The 21,342-nt window shown below is 40.4% G+C and overlaps 1 protein-coding gene across 2 annotated transcripts in view; it reads right to left on the bottom strand.

The window, feature by feature from the left end:
• The window catches only part of LOC103384938 (kazrin), a 117,896-nt gene that overhangs the window by 16,706 nt on the left and 79,848 nt on the right, over positions 1-21,342 (bottom strand). For both annotated transcript variants that reach the window (XM_025059721.1, XM_008318651.3), the window contains exon 4: positions 17,956-18,063. In XM_025059721.1, coding sequence (XP_024915489.1) covers positions 17,956-18,063 — 108 coding nt within the window. The remainder of the gene's footprint in view (positions 1-17,955; positions 18,064-21,342) is intronic.

Below are 21,342 nucleotides of genomic sequence, written 5' to 3'. Positions count from 1 at the left end.
GACATGAAATCTTTCGATCACGTGTGAAACTAAATTTCAGCAAATTCGTCTGCACAGAAACTAAAAATCAATATTTCAGAGCAGCTCTCATCGCTCTCTTCATCTCAGAGTGTCCTTTCATTTGGGTTCACTGAACAAATGGAGGAGGCTGACGGTAATAGCTACTCGCCAAATAATGACAATGAAAAGTAAAAGCTGGGCTGAGAGAAGAACGGTGGCATGTGGAGTGTCATTAAGCAGAGGTGCATTTAATGGACCTGGTAATAGAAGCACTTTCTACACAGCAAGTCAAGCAGCAACGGCCTGATTGGCAAAACCTGACGAGCTGCTGGAGACAACAGACCTCAGAGGATACAGTTGACTGGTGTTTAAAACTTCCATAAGAGTGGGCCAGTTCATTTAACGACTTATTCAGAACGTGTGCAAATATTGATTTTATAAAAGGGAATTCAACAGTTGTGGAACCTCCAAGAGACGCCAGGAAAAATAATGGTTCCAAAAAGAGACTGGGGTAATTCCTAGGAATAATACTATTCTTAGAAAGTAAACTAGTGATTAGACCACTGAGACAATAGAACCGCCTGATGGACATAATTACAAGATTCAGGCAGAGTAACCTAGCTGTTCTGGGTCCCCAAAACTCCAGGCAAGAGTACTGTAGCGTATGCACTTCTTTTCTTTTCTTTTTTCTTTTTTTTTTTACAATTAAATCTAGTTCAACAAATGCCCTTGACAACGCTCATAAATACCCTTCTATGGCAGTTTGACAAGGCTGTTTTTTTTGCTCTGCATTTCTAATAGAGTGTCTTGGCAGGATGACAAGGTTCATCCTTCTTTGCTGACCTCTAGCTGTAACTAGGCTAACTGTCGCTGAATCTGTCTCAAATACACAAAGCACAGTTGATATAGACTTATTGAGGTTAAGGTTTAGCACCCTCTATCTCCCCTGTTTTAATTGTACTGTAATTTTCTTAAAACTTGGGTTATAGTATCACCCCGTCCAGCAGATGGCGACCTAGGTTACCACCTATCTGGTACTGACGTTGGTAAAACGGTTTTTGGACTGAACTGAATTGGAAACAGTTTTCTACACCATAATAATCATCAAAACTCACTACACACTCACAGCTATTTTTTAACACCTGGAAAACTCCAGATTATCCCTGGCTCCGTTATAACATGTGATATGGAAACAGACATGTAACTGTAACTGTCGTCTCCTGCTCTCAGTGAGAGGAGGCGCAGTGCTGGAACACATGAGATAAGGCACTTAGACGATGAGGAGCAGCGTGAAGATGGCCACCTATTCTTCATCGCTTTCATAGCTTCCAGGTCGGGAAGAAAAAGCACGTGCTGCAGCTGGGAATTACCAATGACCATCAGTCGGCGCCCCCTGATAAGACTTATCTCTTCTGCTCTTCGCTCCAGGACTCAATACGGCTCCGCTCCAGGAAAGACCCTTCAACCAGTGACAACCAACATTCAGCACCTTTAAAGGTGCAGCGTTGGAGATTCAGTAACATTGTCACTGTGTTTGAATATTCTTCCCCTAATGGTCGTGACAAAGCATTTAGAAGAACATGTCGGAGTCAGTCATGCTAGCTGCTAGATGTTGATTTAGACTTCCTAAAATGCTACCTTGAATGTTCTGTTTTATTTGCATATTTTTCAAGTACATTTCATTGTACTTTTTTTTTTTACTTAAGTGAAAATATAATATAATTTTTGTATTTAATGCAAACTAATACTTGAATTAAGATTCAGGTATTTACTGAGCAATAAATAAAACCACAATTCATTCCTTCAGGTGAGAACCTCAAGATCATAAAACGTGTTAGTAAAAGTATTTGGCAACATACAGTACAGTAATTAAGAGCAGCTGATTAGGAATTCACAACAAAGATAATCCAAAAACTAAATACAAATGACAGTATTTTCATGTGGTTCAGATGTTGGCTCTTGATATGTTTCACTATGCTGATATAAAAAGAAAAGATTGACATTCAAATAAAATATGTATAATACCAGTTTACTGGATGTCAAACACAGCAGGATTTTCCTAATCAACAAATACAGAAGGTAATTCAATTATTGTTCCATGTTTCATCTTATATCAAGGTTTTAAAATAAAATAAAATAAAATATGTTTCTGTGTCTTCTGTGTAAATCGAACAGTAACTGACTCCTTGGTGACAACGACAGTCTCACATTTAATATTATGACACAGTCTCTGACAAAGCACAGGCTGTCAAACAAATGTAGCAGCAGGACTGGAACAGCACAACCAATTTATCTGTTTGTTATGGCTGAAAATGATGAGTCAGTGACACATGAGGGACAGAGTAGAGCTGAGAGCCTGAAGTGCTGCAGATAATGAATGAATGAAGTGGTAAATTCATAAAGTGTGTTGTGTTGTTGCTGAAACAGTTTCAGTTTTGTCTCTTTGGCTTTGATCTGTGCCGGTAAAGACGTAGAGAGAGATGTTGAACAGTTCCTTAAAGCTGCCCTTCGTAACATGCTGCTGTGCACGACCAGAGTGCAGAGTCTGTACTACAGCAGTGTATACTAGTGACAGTATGTGTTGACTTTCACCAGTGGCTAGTAACCTGAGTCACTGTCCTGGAGTCAATCATTTAAGGTCAAGAAAAGTACCATTCGATTCACAGGCGCCCAATCTCCGGAGAAAGAATTAGTAAAGAAAATTAAGGGAGAGAAAACTGTTTATCTTGAGAAAGTTCCGCAGAGGGAGCCGTAAAGCCTTTTGAATTGTTGTGTGCTAAAGAAAAAGGCAGGGCTAATGATGACTGATGTTTATTGACTCCACCGTCTCCCTGTGACCAAAGAGTGAATAAAATCTCTATCATTGGCTACTGATTTAATGACTGCCTTAAAGTGAGCGTCTGCATAGACTCAGCCATGAATCAGCAGACGTGCAGTTAGTGCCAGTTATTTACGAGTCTGCTCCGTGTCATTTTACATCTATATAATTTTACTACCACAGACGGTCTGTGATTTTTCTGGTGCTGGAAACCAGTTACAAGTTAATTCCCTTTTTTCATGTTGTGATTCATCAGCACTGGATGACGTGTTGTATTTGTCTCAGTGACTGACTGCATGTATCTAGGACAGATTTGTTCAAAGTATCGTTGACATTGTTTGGAGGCAAGTACTGACTTCAGCCTCCTTATGAACACTATTTTTTTTTTCCTGATGGTTATTTCCTTTTGGAAATAGTGTGACACTGCACATACACCATGATTATTACATGTACATGAACATGACATTGCATGACATCAGAAATTCCCACAATCCTTTAAAAACCTGCATCACCTCCTCTACTGAAGTCAGTTTGGTAATGGCTTCCAAACTGAGGCTGACTTCAGCAGAGACAGCCATTGAGTTTAGCACCTAAACCTTAAGAGTTGCTGGACTATGATGACCTCAGGAACAGATATACTGTTATATCCAATTCTGGAGCAGTAATGAAGTAGTGGCATGATCTAATGTACAGAATGGAAACCCTCTCTTTCAGACTTTGGAGATTAAGAAGAAAATGTTATATATTTGTTATTGTTCTGTTACATCGACCAAGTCCAAAAAATACATTTAACAGCCGAAGATTTGTATCGGTCATGGAAACAACGAGGTAAAACTTCCCTGATGATATTCAGACTGGCGTTTCCTCAAGTCATTAAACCCCCACATTTCTCTTTGTCTTATATTAGCACCATCTGTCTCTGGGCTCCACACTCCCCTCATCTATTCTGCTCTCAACTTTCCCCATTTTACCCCACAGCAGTTCTACAAAAATTCACCAGGAGTCAGAAACTAAAGTTGTAAAGTTCAACAATCCATCAGAGTCCAGTGACCATGAGGCAGCTGAAATTGGACTTAGGCAGCGCAGGTCCAAAACAGATAAGAGATGAATGACACGGCGTGTCCGGGGGGGGGGGGGGGGGGGGGATTGGTTCTCCTTCTTCGGGGTAAGTGGTGGAGAAAAATTAGGCCAGCTCGCTTTTTTTTTCTGGTTTTCAGGAGACAAAATCAATTAACAAGACAATTGTTCCTGGAAAAGTTCTTCTCCAGCCCATTCTGTGAGTGAGGACACAGACCCAGAGTAAAACACACCTGCTGGGATTGACAGCACCACACACACACACACACACACACACCAAAAAAAAATAATAAAATAAATAAAAATCTAGACATGGGTTCTAAACTCTTGGCACCAGGGGTCACGTCTGACCTGTGATGTCATTAAATCACTATTTAAAAAAACAAAACAAAGTACAGCAGGATTTTTACAATTAATAAAAATGCTGTAATCTCTCAATGAATTATTCCTGTGCACAATTTTTCAAAATTCTCAACATTTAACGTTTATCAGACTGTACTCAGTATTTGCTGTAGTTCCTGCAGCCACCATGGTCACTGCCACAGAGCAACAGCCCCGTCCTAAAACATCCGTGTACGTCTGCAGTATTATTCCATAGTGAAATGCAGGAATGAAAAAAAAAACAGCTCCAGGCTAAAGCGCCCCCTGATGTGGTTCCATTTCCTTGTGTGATTACTACATATCCTTGGATGCACATGGATTTGATGGATTTTTTCCACAATCTTCTCTGGGGGGGTGGGGGGGGGGTAGCATGAAAAGGAGTCTGTAAAATATACAATCCCAGGTTTGGGTTGTCTACACATGTCAGTTAGTGGGTTTGAATTCTTGTCATTGTCATTAAAGTTGTCTACTTCAATCTGTGTAAAAACACATTTCACCTCAACTGACTTCACAGTGTTTACATTCAGTTCCAAGTACTTTGGAGTACTTGAAATGTTATTATTGTATTGTCCTCATAAATGGACTATAAAAAACAACAACAACATGTACAAAGGCGGGGATTACAAAGTTCTACAGTGTCACATTAACATGGAGATCCTCACGACAAGATGGAAGGAATTACTACGAAAAGTCAAAGTGTGCGTCTCCCCCACACATATTGATGACACACACGCAGTGTGTGTGCATGTGTGTGTGTGTGTGTGAAGCTCCTGGACGGCAAATTCATCCCCTCAGCTCATGATAAAAACAACGTCTAAGCTCTGACTGATGAACGCAGCCCCCAGTCTCCTCTCTGTCTCCAGGTGTTTTGCTCTGGATTAGCCAATCGATTCTCAGGAGCGGAATAATCTCCCCGTGTTGCCCGAGGAGGCAACAAGGTCGCATTTGATAAAAACGAGAAGAAAACCACATCGCAGTCCTCTAGGGGGCACTTGATCTAAGAAATCATATTGGATTAAGACATAAAAGTAGAGGGGGGTAAATTAGCAGTATAAAAAAAAACTAAATTCTCAGTAATCATCATTGTGGAATGACCACATCTTTCAGGGAAAAACTCCTTTCCTTCTAGTTATCTAGTGTCTGCCTCCACATCTCAACTCTTGGCATCCACATGCCAGCAAGCTTATTTCATGCTTCAGGTCCTTGGGGTAATGGGGGCTGAAGTTGAGAGAGAGAGGTTCAAACTGAGAGCAAAAAAACTGATGGCAGGGAAAGATAGGCAGCAATCTGAGCTGCATTCCACCTGTATCTGCGTCTGTCGGCTTTAAACCTTCTCTGTGTCTGTGGATTATATCTGCCGCACCCCAAAAAGGTCACTGCATCATCTGTTCATAAAAACACACTCTTGGATTCATAAAAAAAAAACCCTCATTTTTCTTTGGGTTGTCTGCACATGATTGGCGTTTCACCGTTTCCTCTTTTGATGTTCTTTTACTGAGTTTCATAAGCGTCTTTCTCTCCCTCATCTTCACAGTCTGAACTGGGCCAAATTGACAGTAATCCTCCCAAAAACCGGGTTTGTTTCAGAGTCTGTCTCCCGTCTCTGACGTGATCGGCGGCGAGAGTGAGATTGCCGTCCTTCAGAGGCTGCAGATGAACAGATACACTGAGCTGCTTTTGCAATCTCTCCGTCACAGAGATTAAGAAACGAGTTTTTACAAAACTGGATGAGGTGCAGCTCGGGTCATGATGGATGGATGGAAAATAACACAGATGCCAAAAGGCACGAGAGGATGAGTGAATAGACCCATTAGAATAGAAGTAAAGGCGTAAAGACCATTCCACATGACCAGAATATTTACAAATAGGATAATAAAAGTACAAAGACTCCCAACTACTAACCCACGATCTTATTAACACTTTCCTATTTATTTTACTCCAGTCCATTTTGTAACCATACAAATACAGATGAAGGTAATAACAAAAAAGCTGCATTAATTATAATTAGTCCACATGTTTAAAATTTTACCCAGATTTTACCAGAATGAAATGAATGGGTTCTTCTTTCATTGGTCTTAGCTACATTACTGCCACCTAAGGGCTGGAGTGTGTGCATCAGGGTTAAATTAGGATAATAGGATAAATCTGAATGAATTACCTATTTAAATGTAATGCGTTGTTTTGTGTTGAATTCATGATCAACACTGAGGTAATGAAGTCCTGGCCCTGATTCCATGTATATCCATGTATTTCTGGCTCATGTTGATGAGCAGAGACCTCAGATGATCTCACTCCACTGCTGGCTGCATAACCCTGTCTTCTTCATCAGCACAGCAAACACATGTGAATGAATGATGGCTCAGAGTTGTTTGTAATGCATATTGACATACTCCTCAACCCTGTCATAATATTTACTCTGTTTTGTTTTTTTAATGTTGCATCACTATTTCAGTTACAAACTGGAAATAAGTGCAGCTTTTCCACCATGACCACAGCAACATGTTTCCCTTCTGAAGCAGCAGGTTTTCAAAATCGACATTCAAAGAATTGCGTCAACAAAAACACTGTTAAAAATAAACCAATGCTGAGTTTTTCAGTAGGTGAGCATGTTTTGGAAAACTGTGCTGCAGGTCATCAGAGAGCAGAGTAATTAGCGCTCTCTGAAATCTCTCTAACAACACAACAACAAATCCAGCCCAATATATCTTATCATGGTTGGAGCTGCACCGTTGTGTTTCTCCCAGGCAGCTTATCGTCCTTAACTTGTTCTAAATTGTCTTCTGAGAGACACAATGGAAAGAAACCAGTGAACACCTGAGGGAGCAGCTTAGTTGATGCTGGGGCAATTATTCTGGCACGAACCAACTCAGCCGCTGAGGTAATTATGGTGTCAAACTGTAGCTGCACAATAGCTGATCCATAATATGATTGACACACAAATACATGCATTTACATGGAAATGCAGAGACAAGTTCATATTCTCTGACCCCGGTTTTTTATGAAGTATCAGAAATGAATAGGAGTCAGATGGAGGTGAAACGAAGATTCTGTTTGAAATCTCCTCAGTTAAGGAGACTTATCTAACACAATGATGTGTAATGTAATCTGATCATTTTGGATAATGATGCTTCACTGCATGACCTGGCACTGCCTGGGAATCAAAGGGTAAGTTCAGGGAACCAGGCTGAACTGGCTTAGATCATCACATTTTTTACTGAGTGACATTGAACTTTTTAAAGGCTGTGGAGAGAAAAAAAAATCAAACTGCTATCCTGATTTATTAATGAGATCTTTGTCACTTTCAAATGTGATCCTTTAGCCTGTACATGTAAGTGATCAAAACCTGTGCAACATAACATAATAAATAAATAAATGAAAGGCCTTTTATAACTCTTCATGATCAAATTTTAAATCTCAGCTTATACTAGACAGCAAACAGATAAACGCCACTGTTCTTAGACCTGAGGTTGGGTTGGAAATAAAGTGGAAGGTTATATGAAGATGCAGCCCCACAGGTAAGAACAATGGCAACAAAGAGACCAAAATATACGTATACTGTACATAAAGGCCTGAGGATACGTTAAAGAAGACGACCTGTGTTGGCAGGTGGAGTGACATCATCACATGATGACTATGTAAGGAGGTACTCACACAACAGTCACAGCAGTATGACAGACTGTCCAGGGTGAGGACAGACGGTGAGTATTACTGTCCCAGGTGAAACAAACCCGCAGTTACTGTAGAGTACTAACAATGAACCAGTATTTACTCCAGGTCTGGGACACAAGGTGAAGGAAGTGTTTAACTCTCTTGTCCTACAGCAGGGGTGTCCACACTTTTTCAAATGACCAAATGATCTACCTACACTGACAATGTTGAATATATTTACTCATATAAACTCAGTATACATGATATGTTGAGGTATTTTGAATAAATGCATGTAACTGTATGGACGACGTGATTGAATACTTAAATAAATATAATGACATGTTTTTAATTTTTCACATCTTAAAAAACTTTCAAAATCAGCAACATTTCCACTTACAATTAATTAATTCCTTTTAATTAGCAAAAATGCTGGTTCCAATCCAACATGAACTCCATATCTAATAAAATATCAGAGCCCAGAAAAGCTTCATCTTGATTATTGGTTTCCTCTTAGTCATATTTACCCTGGAATATGGAATCTCTTGGCGAGCAGCTGAAGCTCCGTTTAAAACATGGCCGCTTTACTCACGTCTTCAAAAATCACTCTGGGCAGAGAATTAAAGGGTTGGGGAGAGTTGGAAACTGTGATAACATGATAACATAACGATGGAAAAAGAGCAAAATGCACTTGAATCAAAATGATCAGCAGGCAGGATAATGACATGTCATCTTCTACCATGGTGACAAACCAGGCTGGCTGCAGGACGTACGACGTCCAATTCTAGCTTTGTACAAACAGACCGCAATTCACCCAAATACTAATGACAGAGGCGGACAAAGAAATATGAGACGACAGAGAGGTGACTAACAGAAACCAACAACAAACAACATGGCCGCACCTCAGAGACAGTCACTGGAAGCCCCTGGGTATCTGTTGTTCTAAAAATAGCCACTCAGGTTGTAATAGAATATATATATAAAAAAAACTACTAGAAGTAGAAGTACAAGTAGAAGTACAAAAAACCTCAGCCTTTTCTGTGTTTGTAGTACACAGGAGCTGAAACATGTGGGGTTACACTGTGCTGATATGGAAAAACGTTGGCTCTGCGCTCGGGCTATTTTTACGTTGAGGTCGAAAAGGAGGCAATGTACCAGTGTACAAAGAAACACGTGTATTTAGAAGCAAAAGAGAGAGAGAGAGAGAGAGAGAGAGAGAGAGAGAGAGAGAGCATGAAAACCAAATGTACTTTCAAGGTAAAGCTGCAGCCAGTGACCCCACCACAATGTTTACAGTAGAAACAGATGACATGACTCTTTGGACTTTTTCTGAGAAACTCCAGGGTCAAGGCTTCCAGTCACAGACGGTGTCCATATTAGTTCATATCAGCAGCCATAAGTGTGGGGGAAACAACAGAAAGTAGACAGACAGCCGACTACTTAATAAATCATTTATGGCACTGTTATGGCACACACACTGGTCCATCATGTCAGCAGGGGTTAAAGTCTCCTAACGGCTCGGGAACCAAACAGCTGACAGAGTGAGTGACTCGCTGTCAAGATGTGACGACAGTCGACGTAAGAGCAAGTGTCTCAGCAAATATTTACTAGTTCCTGCGATTTTACACAAACTCCTTTTAGGTTATAACTAGAATATGCACAAATAAATATTTATACATATTTGTCGTTGGTCTTGTCACGTCCACTCACCAGTCTTCCCCTGCTCCAGGTGGGACTTCATCCCCTCTTCTGAGGGGACTGTTCTACAGGATTCCAGAATGTGTCAGGTGACGCTTTCAGGAAGAAAAAAAAGAAGCCCTTATGTCCCAGCTATGGTTCAAACCATGGCTGCTCTCATTCCAAATAAAACTGCACTGACAGAGAAAAGCTGTGTTACATCCAGACGCCTGCTGTCCTCTCCCTGTGTGAGCTTACCTGTTCAAGGCAACTCCCCTGTTTGAATGATACAGCGCAGCCCCTCCCCCTCGCAGCCCCTCCCCCTCCAGTCTGATGGTTTACTGGGAAAGGAAGAGGAGGAGCTCCTGTTGGTTTTTCCCACATTAATCCAAACACACACGTACGCGCAAACACACACACAGCGATGTGAGGAGGAGCTAAGCCGGGGTGTGAGTTTACAGGTGGGTGTGAGTGTGTGTGTAGGCTAACACCTGCAGGCTACGTAGCAACAGGTCTGCCAGCTGCCGACTGGCCTTGAGGTCTCAGTAACTCAAAACTCTCACTCAAGGGATTATAACGACATTTGGACCATTTATTTTTTTTTAATGTAGAAGTTTCTTCTCTTGCTCAAAATACCAGAAATATTCACCTTAAGAGCAGATCATTAGTATGGAGGAGTAAATCTGTTCTTTGTTCTGAAAACAAAGACCTACTGTTAGGTAAAAGCCCGACGCAGTGAAACTTCCACTGAAATATGTTTTACCTTTAATTACACCGAGACACGCATCGATTTACTGATTATACTGGACATGTTTTCAACACGTGACGTGACAGGAGGGCTGGATGTCTGAGTGGTCTGACAGCGACAGCCCTGATTTCATACAACAGTGATAAGCCTATGCATTCATTAACATTTATTCAGCTTCTGACAAGGACAAAGATAAAGTGTGAGTAAAAAGACGAGTCGGTCCGGTAGGTGTTACCGCACACTTAGAGAACTGGTCTGCGAAAGGCAAAACAGCAGGTGAAAAAAAACCAAGGTGGAATATTAAGGTCACAGACAAATGTTAATTAACTGAAAGTTTTGTTAAATTCTTTATCCTGTGGTTAATTAAAATTTGAGTAGAATTACAGCACATTAACAGGAAAACAAACACAATCCCCTCATGTCTGTACTTTTTATTATGTGCCAAGAGTGTGTGTGTGTGTGTGTGTGTGTGTGTGTGTGGAAAAGGGGTGGGAGGAGGGGTGGAGTGCTCAGTCCCTGAAGGCATAGTGGACAATGTGCCAAATGTTGGTTGTTTTCAAGGTTACAGAAAATGAGAGGCACAGCTCAGTCTGAGTGCTTTGGTCTTGACAACAAACACAAGATTTAAATGTACACGGCAGACAGAGCAGAAGAGCAAACACATATTTGATGATGTCATTAAATAGGGACATTGTGTTCTAATACAGATTAAGTGACATGAGCCGTACAGGTACGCCGGAGATCAGTGCCGAGCCGTGTGTCACGTGACACATTTTTTATTTTGATGGATCATATTCATAAAGATTTTTATTCTTAGAAAATGTACCTGATTTTACTCCTACCACAAATATGTCCTGACATATCCAAAAACACAAAATATCATTTTTGATGAGCTAATTTAAAAAAGGGGAAAATGCAGCCAAGGGGAAACACAAGACGATCTTACAGATTTCATAAAGTTATTTTGTTCTGCTTTTTACGCTGCTCCTTGACAAATCATTCTGTGACAATAGTCTCATCAACCAAGTCCTTGACTCAGAAAAGGTCGCCGACCTCTGCCCTGTACCATCTGTCTATAATGATCAATGAAGTGAGATGGGAAAAAATCACGTAGTGAACAAACATGCACTGAGCTGGAATTATTATTATTTAGTAAGGCCAATAATTAGAACTAAGAGTCCAAAATATAAGGCCTGGAAGTCACAATGATGAAGCACAATTTAAGGATCTTAAATTAGATAATTATGTAATTCTTTTGATCAAAAGACCTTCTGACCCAGATGTAACTTTTCACACCTGTGACATCACAGTTCACAGAGGCCGTGACCTTTCTAACAGGTGCTGTAAATCTGATCAAAAATCCCAAATGCAGTGCAGTACACTTGAAAACTGATGGTAAAACTGCACAGAACTACTAAAGCACCAATGCAGTACACTTTAAAATACTTAGGGACAAATATAAAATACTAAGATGTTTGTGTTGTGAATGTGTGCACTAAAAAACATAATAGTTTGACGGCTGGGGTATCACCCAGGCAATGCTCAACGGACCGCTGGAAGAGAGAGAGAGAGAGAGAGAGAGAGAGAGAGAGAGACTCTTTCACACGCTCATTGATTTTTGAAGAGTTTCGTTCCCATCTTACAGTAACAAGACCATTTCATGAAATGGTAACAAACAGCGTTTACTGGCAGTGAAAATAATACTGCAGTAGTTATTGTGGCTGTAAAGGCCATCACATATCTGCCAACGACCTGCTGGTTTAAATTACTAATCCAAGGACAAGATGACTCAGCTGTCTCTGCCTAAATGATAAAAGACGGCGCACGGAGAATCTGAGAGGATATAATACAGTGTCGTTTATCAAGTCAAGCTGTGGGCCGCAGAGTGAAAAACGTATCGTGGCAGTAAAACAACTGTGTGACGGAGGGTGTGAGAAACGAGGGCAAGGCTGCCCCCTAACTGCAGGAGCACTCTCAAAAATAAAAGGCGTTATTATGACAGAGTGGTAATGATATCAGGATTATTACCACGGCTCTGACAAATATTGCAGTAGACGGAGCTCTACAACCTATTAATTACCCTATTCTTCCTCGCCACCTGTTGGGAAATGCTTGCTCAGTGGCAAGGAAGTTGTACCGCTGAAGCTCAAAGACATTTATGAAGATGAAGAGGTAATCTGCGGGTCTGTTGGGTTCCTAATTAAAAGAATGTACTTGGCACGTGCCGACTACTTACACTGCATTGAGCAAAAAACCAAGTCACAGTTCAGGGATTGTGGGACAACAGCAAATTAGCCTCGCGTGACCTGCGAGGCAGAGGATGAAGAACGAGACTCTGGTAAAATACCCATCTATTAAAGTGACGAGAGAATGAATACATTCAGCGTTCATCACTGTTAATCTTCTCCTGGGTCCTGAGGTGATTTCCATCTTTTGTAATGCCATTCTTTACCATCCCATAATTGCCATTTGTCGTAGCGGACAATGCAGTGGATTATTTGTTGGAATATTTATCTCTTCATAATTTCTTTTCTCATTTCCTTATCCTCTGCCTGGATTGTAAAACCTTTGGCAGAAGTTGAAGATGTGCCACAACCAGAAACAAAAGTCATGATTTGTGACATTACAGTGGTCAAAAAACAAAAAGAAGAAGACATCTCTGATAGAAAGAGAGGCTTGTTTTGATAAGGGATTGTTGTTGGATGATGTTTGAAAATATAAAGCATGATAAAAAAACGAATCAGTACCGGTGTAACAGCAGCTATCTGCTGTTTTCAGCTGTTGATGGCTCCATGTTAATTTGCATTTTAATTAACAGACACACTGCAACAATTGTCTTCCATATAATCTCTCTGCTGGGACTGAGCTGTTGGAAATCAGCAGTGGAAGAAGTCAGTTACATTTGACATGTTTTATTCATGTGTGCAGGGATCGAAGGAGTCTTGTTGCATCACAGTGGTGGAAAATAGATTGTCAAAATGAATGTTTGATTTACATTTCATTTGCTTTATATATTTTTTCTCCTGATGCTCAGCTTCCATAGCTAGCCTTTTAAATGCAGAAACCACTGACTGAGTAAATGAGGCCAAAGAAACCAGACCCAACTTCACCAGAGGTCAATGACCAGTGAGTGACCCTAGAGAGTGGGCTTCTACCTCAATATTGGACCAACTGTCTGAGAAGCAGAAGTTGTATTTAATGACAGAGATTTTGTTTTAAAGAGATTCGGCCATTTTCAGTGTCAGACAAGTTAAAGAACCAAATGAAGCGTCCATGAACACAGGGGACCACACGTTCACCACTGCAGGGGTTTTGACAAAGAATGTTGAGGTTCAACATTTGGTGTGACCTTCTCAGGATTGTCATTTCCTCTGCTGTAACCTCAATCTTTTCACTCCTTCACCTCAGGCAAAGCACAAAATGGAGCAGGGTGGGCCAAAGTTAAAATGTCAGTTTGAAGTATTTTGTTTGAAATGAGAGGCAAAGTTGTGCAACCTAATACTGCTGATGTGTCCTGGCTTGACACTTTCCCACTAAACTACACGATTTGGTCTGTTTATCACGAGCGAACCACACTTTTAAACCCCCTCCTGGTCTCTACTTTCAATAATCAGGGATATGGACCACCGAACGCTGCTCGGTTCCATTCCAGACTTGTCACACACACTGTTCTTTTTCAGCATCACCTCCATCACCTCCACTGCCAAATTACTCATGCGAGATGCCAGTCCAAATTAGCTCCCTGTGAACAGCTATTTGTAGGGCATATAAACAGTGTTGTGCCAGTTGGGCGTTTGCCTCGTGTCAAGCCCAAGTTCAAGGAGGGATTTGGAACTGTAGAACAGCGACCCCTGGTGTTAACCTGGCATGATGCAGCACTAAAAGGTGACTACTTCGGTGTTTATTTATCGAAGGGCAAGGTGAGAACTTCATTAGAAATAGGCCTATAAAGAAAGCAAGGTGAGAACTTCATTAGAAATAGGGCTATAAAGAAAAATAGATATGACCAATGACTAGACAAATGTTTTTATTTGATCTAATCCAATTCTGACTTCAGATCCAGCATCCAACCAACCAACCAACCAACCAACCAACTAATAAGCCAATCAACTACTCAATCAACCAGCCAGTCACTATGTCAAAAAAAATTCAGTCCTCCGAGGATCATGAAACAGTTCTCCGCTTCAGTTGTCTTTGAGAACAGTAGTAGAAATATTAACACATGCTAAACATAACTGTTGTAAGAACTGTTCTGTAATTGATTGTTCTTTTCTGTAATGTTGATATTTCTCTATATGTATTTTATTTATTACACTGCCCTATTTATTTGTAATTCTATTTTTATTCTTAATGTACAGCATATAATGGTACGTCCAAAGATGTGAAGTCTAATGAACCTGATTCTTTGTATGATTACAGTCAGGATTCTCCTTCTGAAAGTGGTCGAACACAGACCTTTGTTTATCACATCTGGATCACGTCTTTCTTGCTCATTCATTGCACATCCTCTACTGCATGTATAATAAAAAAATACTGAAATATTCAGCTAGTGACCACAGTCACTAGGAAATGAATAACTCCCGGTACTGTGTCTGTGAGTACTTTTGAGTATAGCGCCCTCTGATGTGTGTAAATTACAGTTGGAGAGGCCCAGGTATTGTTGATGTTGGCAATTTGCGTGACACTCTCCCAGTGCTTATGAGAGAACAGCAGAGACCACTCCATGCATACCACCACACACACACACACACACACACACACACCTCCACAGTCATTATTGTTCTTTTTCGTTCATTTCTCTCCTTCTACTCTTCTCTCCCTGCGAGATAGTCATTAATCAGAAAACACACACACACACACACACACACACACACACAGAACAAAATGTGCCCTTGTGCAAACCTCACCTTGTCCTCCTCCTCATTTTCCTTTCTTTTCTCCGTTCCCTCCTCCCATCATTTATGTATTTTTTTTTTCCTCAGGATACCCAGTGTGACTCCTTTCCTCTGACCTTCTTATTTAAACCTGCCCACATGCCAAGATCTCACCCAGGCGCTGACATCAGGACCAGTTAATGTGCAGGAGCAGCATCTGTCTCTCTAACGATGCGGCGCTCGCTGCTTACGCCTGCTTCCCTGTCTGGTTGCCTCAGCGCGGACCTGAGGTAAATCTGCTGATGACACCGCCACTCAGTGGCTCGTTCTCACTCTGACGTGACATGTGTTGGTGTTTATCGCCTCTTTGCTGTGTGTGGGTTTGTGTTTGTCCTTAGTCAGCATTTTCTCACGCCCCAAAATGAAGGACACCTGTGCATGTCAACAGTATAAAAGTCCTGTGCAGGTCCGTTCAAACACCATCCTGGTGAACCTGACTTTTAACACCGCCGGAATGCATTTAATCAGCATTCACTTTTTTTTCCAATAAATCAGCATTTTACCTTTTTTTTGCCTTTGGCCCCAAATGCCTTCAGTAGAACCAGAAACAGCTGAACACAAGTATTTCTTTTCTTGAGTTTCAGCACTGACGACTCTATTCCAATGCTGTTTTTATTCACAATAAGTTGTGGATAAACCTGTTATAATTAGGACACAGTGCTCCGTACTTTAAAAATAGCTACAGAACTGAGTGCAGTCCTTGAATATAAAGTACCCGGGGTCATCATGAATCATGGGTATTTACAGTACGGTTTCCTCAATAAAACGTATTTATGTCTGTTTCAGATACTGCGAGTATCTGCTGATACCGGTATCAATCTGGTACCTTCTTTTCTCCCCCAGGATGCTGTGGGCTGCCTCTACTGAGGTGACAGTGTTTACCACAAAGTAAAGCTGAGCATTTGGCGTCAGATATAGGATCAGACAGCCTATTGTTATTGTTTATGTTCAATCCTGAAATGTTGACCAATATAGGATCGGAAACGATCGTATGTATCAAATCTAAGCAATAAAAAACAACTAGAATAAACCTAGTACCTTTGACATTTCCATGCAGCTGTTTCGTACAGAGGTTAGTAATCTGTGTGAGACAAAAGCGTGTCCGCCTCGCTGTTACAATTCTTTCTGTTTTTGCTGCACACAGAACATTGATTCGGTTCAGTGACTTCTGCAGATGTAGAGGTGAAATGACAGTGGAACCTGTTCCTGATTCAGAAACCAGTAAAGGTGCAGCACTTCGGCCCTTGGTCCAGTGTGAGAGACCTGCGTATGTGGTTCTGGTGCGACTTTTATTTCCAGTAGATACAGAAGTGTTGTTGAAAACGATCTCGCTCTACCTGTGAGCACATTCAACATCGATCTACATTAACAAGGTGGAGAAGTGAGTTGACAGCTCCACAGAGCAGAACGCAGACGCCGATGAGAAAAACGCCCGGGGACTGACTGAGTGGATCCATAACAGAGCTGGCAGCCAAACAAAGGTAAAACTTTTCAAAGCGGTAGTACCTCAGTGAAGACTCTCTTCTGGTTCCATCACTACCTTAACTTAAACACCAAGTAAAAAGCTTTTGTCAATAAAAAGAAGAGAGACGAACTGAAACTATAGCATGTCGTGAAGATAGAATTCTGGAAATATTTTATCTTTTGTTTTTGGCAATTTCTATTTCCAAAATAATGTTCATTGTTGCAGCTGGCAAACAGCTGCAACAATGCAAAACGTAAGAAATTAAAATGTAAGAAATTGACTGGCACTGTTGAAGTTGTTACTGTACATTTATATATATTGTATGGACATAAATTTAAAAAAAAAATCCATGTTTTTTCCAAAGAAAAAGCTCCTTTAATGGAGACATTATCCAAGATGCAAAGCCAAGGAGCACCAACTCCAGACTAACTGACAAGTTTGGAACCTTTTCTATATTTTTTCTCAATAAACTTCTAAAAAACTTCTTATCCTCAGACATTGCCAGACAGTTCTCACAAACACATAGGCTGAAAACTGGTAAATCTATGGCTTCAGGCCTGATTCCTGACACCAACAGCAGCAGGATTTGTGTGTATTTTACTCACAGTTTGAAAAGTATCTCATAAATTATCCTCTACACTTGCATTTATAAATATATCTATATAAATACATACATACATACATACAGTATATATGCACATATTTTGTATATGTATACACACATATATATTTTTTTCAATCTTTATGTACATATGTATGTATATATATATTATTGTATTATTATTGGTGTAATCAGTGATATATGTGACAACAACCACCGTGTTTTCTTGTTTCCAAATGTTGTGCCCTGAATTCTATGAGTCTTTGTCTTTGTCTCTCTTGTTACGTCTCTGACAGGACTCACTGAGTTCATTAGCAGCTTGGATCGGCCTGGGTCAGCAGCAACTGTCACTTCAAATCATGGCTAATACAAATGCATTGTAATACACTGACAGATGCAACCAAGAAAGACTGACAAAGAGTACAGAAGCAGTACTGGGAAGTACTGGGCTTGGACAATTCAGCTCAGTGTGGATGTACTGAGGGTGAACGTACGTGTACTCAAGACGTAGGAATCTGCATGTGACCATGAGCAGTGTAGGTGTCGTCTGTTTTTAATAGTCATAATATTGAACCAGAAACCATTAATCAGTGACACAGCAGGTCTTACCTTTGTCCAGGGAGGCGTCTGGAGAGTTGAAGTCCATCAGGCTGCTGATTTCAGTCTTGCAGCTGAGCTCAGCTGCCGGAGGCTTCTGTCTGGGATGGGTGGAGGAGTCTGTCAGGGGGCAAAAAAAAAAACACAAAATGAAAGAACTTTATTACAATATATGTGTTGTTGCAAATTAAATTTGAGTTCACAAACGTTTCATAATAACATCTGAGGGTAGTGTGTAATTGGTAAAATTGAGAGTTAGCATCTGTAGCATCAATCAAATGTTACCAAGCTCTTGGTCATGCTTTATCTCTTTTTTTTTCTTGTAAATCGCACCTGAGTTATACAAAAAGCTGAGATCAGATCATAATTAAAAATAACAATAACATTCAAAATAAACTCATTAGATAAAAGTCTAAACTTTCATTCATAATCCCAGCAGTCATCGGGCCAAATCTGTCTGAAAAGTTAATCAGTGTATAAGAAGGATCTATGACCAATATACGCCGTACATTTCCACAGAAATACAAACAAACAGTTGTCAACTGACTTCCTGTTGTTCCGTCTTATTCCAGTTGTATTCTCCACAGCCTCAGTAATGGCCACAAATGGCCGTGTACTTGTATTTCCTCTAAACGCTCTAAGGACGTGTAAAAGAGAAAGTCTGTTTTCCACTTTAGTGCACTAAAATACAAAATTCTCTAGATTAATTAATGCACCAGGCAGGACACATGAGGGCAACAGAGAAACCCAATGATTAATGCAGCACTGCCTCCATCATCAGCTCCACACCGTCCTTCTCTGCACATAATGAACCAACTAACTCCTCGCTGCTTAAATCCCACTCATTCTACAGCAGCCCACCATCCATCAACTCTGCCACTGTCTGAAACACAGAGCCAAAGAAGAAGACAAGGTGAAACCAAACACACTCAGCTACACTTTTTTTACCTCATTTATTTATGTGTGCTCTACTGGTATAACGGTACATCTGTTTGGAAGCTACACTAATGTGAGGACTCATGGAATTAGAATTAGAGTCAGATTAGAGGGTGAGGTTGAAGGGAATGCATTATGTTGATATATTTCATATTCTTATATTTTGTTCTGAACGTCTACAGCGTTTGCAGAACACCTGATTGGACATTTTTTAAAGAGCAATGTTTCCATGAAGGGAAATGTATCAAGTCTCCACTGTGCGAGACGGTAATTTGAGCGTGAAGATTTAGTTCAAAGTTAGGATTAGACTGAGAGTGAGATTAGAGTTGGGGTAAGGATTAGGATTAAGTATATATTTTTAATATTTAAGGTCAGGGTTAAGGCCTGGGGAATGCATTTTGTTATGTGAAGTGCTGACAAAAACCTACTGTGTGTGTCTATGTTTGTGGGTGTGTGAAGTGCAGTTTGATTTGGACATGGTTCGGTGGATATTAATATCGTTTTTTTTTTTTTTTTTTTTGGTTCCTGCTTGTGGCATGCAATGAATTCATTTCAAATGCATTGCTTCAGGGCAGTTTGAAAAAAAGTGTTTGTTAAAAAAAAAACCCATCCTTTTCACCATCCTTCTCTTCCTCTGTTGCAGAGAAATGCATTAGGAGTTTATTTTTCCCTTGGAGGTTACCAGTGTCACTTGTAAAAATATATAGTATAAAGCAATTCCATCAGTAAAATAATTATAATAAAATTTAAAATCCTGCTCGGCACACATTGAATTAGTGACAAAGCTGCAAAATATGTGCTGGAAAAGTCAACCTGCCATGACTGCCTGCAGTTAATATGGTGACAGAGATGCTAAAAGATGTTCCTTCGTTTTCATTTCTTTTGACTAACATCACCTTTCCCATATTGTTCACAGTGCAGATCTAGGCTCTACTAGCTGCGACTATATTTAAATAAATTCAAGGTGAGTGCAAACCTGCAGCATCTGCTGCTTTTAGGACGCTGAACATTTAATGTTGTGCACAGTTTGGCATTAACATTACGGTATGAAGAGTTCAGCAAAGAAAATCATATTTTTGGGGGGTTTGATGATAAAGAAAGTGAAAAGGTTTGCTGCAGTGCAACTCAATAATCAATACTGGGGTAAGAGGTTCATTTGTACACTGCTTAAATGCTCAGTTCAAAAGTGTGGTATCGAAAACACACAAAACACAAACTCTCAGTCTGAAGAGAAAACATCCGCACCACATTTCTTCACTTGTTTTGCTATATCAACACCAAGACATTTCAGTGAAACCTTGTAATGTATTTTCAGACACACTTCGAAATCAATGCAATTTAAAAAAAACAAACAAACCTGTAAAGACTCCCATTATTTCTCAATCATTCCTACAATCTTACAGTGTCTTTCTCAAAGAAAAAACAAAACAAATGCCGCGGGAGAGAAAACAGACAGGCAGGCAGTGAGGGAGGGGATTAGACAGACTGATAATCAGGAAATCTCACATTTACAGATGAAATGTTAATCTCGACTGTCTGCTCCTGTGACACTGAACCTTGTTCCATGGTGAAGTGTTAAAACCCGTGTGTGCATTGATAGATGAGGAGTAAGAAAAGATAAATCACTTTGTCTTTCTGCTCCCATCTGCCCAGTTCTAGTCTTTTGCAAAAAAAAAAAAAAGTACAAAACACATGGTTAGACCTGTTTGTTTTGACCAAAGTGTGTTATATTTACTAGGTATGTTGATTTATCTCAATTAATCATGATTAATAACTGTTATTCAACAATATTTTCAATGAAAAAAGGCACATTATAAGATTTTATATTATTTTGTTTTAAAGAAATGTACTATCCCTGTTGAAAGGAAGCCCTTGAAACCAATCAAACAATAGTCACAGCATTTGGTCTTGTTAGCATTCTCTACGCCTACTTCCTGTGTATTTTGCTAGCATTTAGAGAATAGCTCACAGTAGTCATTTCAGAAGTATACTGCCAAATCCAGAGATTTGAAGTTTAAACCAGCAAACCTCTGCCAACAGCCAGAACCGAGGGTCGGACCTGTCACACTCACACCTTCCCGCTCTCCTATTCTCGTCACCTCTCTCCTCTATCTTCCCAGCTGACTGACTGCTCTGCTTTAATATTAACTTTTTCTTTTCCCTCCTCGTTCTAAATCCGTCCTCTGTCACAATTTACCAGGTTCCCCCTCTCCTCCGAGTCTGTCACATTTTATCTGCCGCTGCAGCGCAGGAAAAAGTGTCAGAGGGAACAAAGGAAGACTCTAATGAGCAGTGAAGGTGATTAATGGTTGAATAGACGTTGTTGCCGGGAGCTTCACGGAGCCGAACATGCTCTCCGTCTCCGTCTGCAGTCGGCAGATAGGCACCACCTTCTCTTTTCTGAGGCAGCTGCCACTCAGCGTTAATTGCGCCGCCATTCTGTGGGTCCAGGGCTGGCAAACT

This window comes from Cynoglossus semilaevis, chromosome 10, assembly GCF_000523025.1.
Source record: "Cynoglossus semilaevis isolate Cse_v1.0 chromosome 10, Cse_v1.0, whole genome shotgun sequence".
Classification (NCBI taxonomy): Eukaryota; Metazoa; Chordata; class Actinopteri; order Pleuronectiformes; family Cynoglossidae; genus Cynoglossus; species Cynoglossus semilaevis.
Note: the sequence above shows the minus strand (reverse complement) of the source record. Positions and strands in the feature narration are given on the sequence as shown.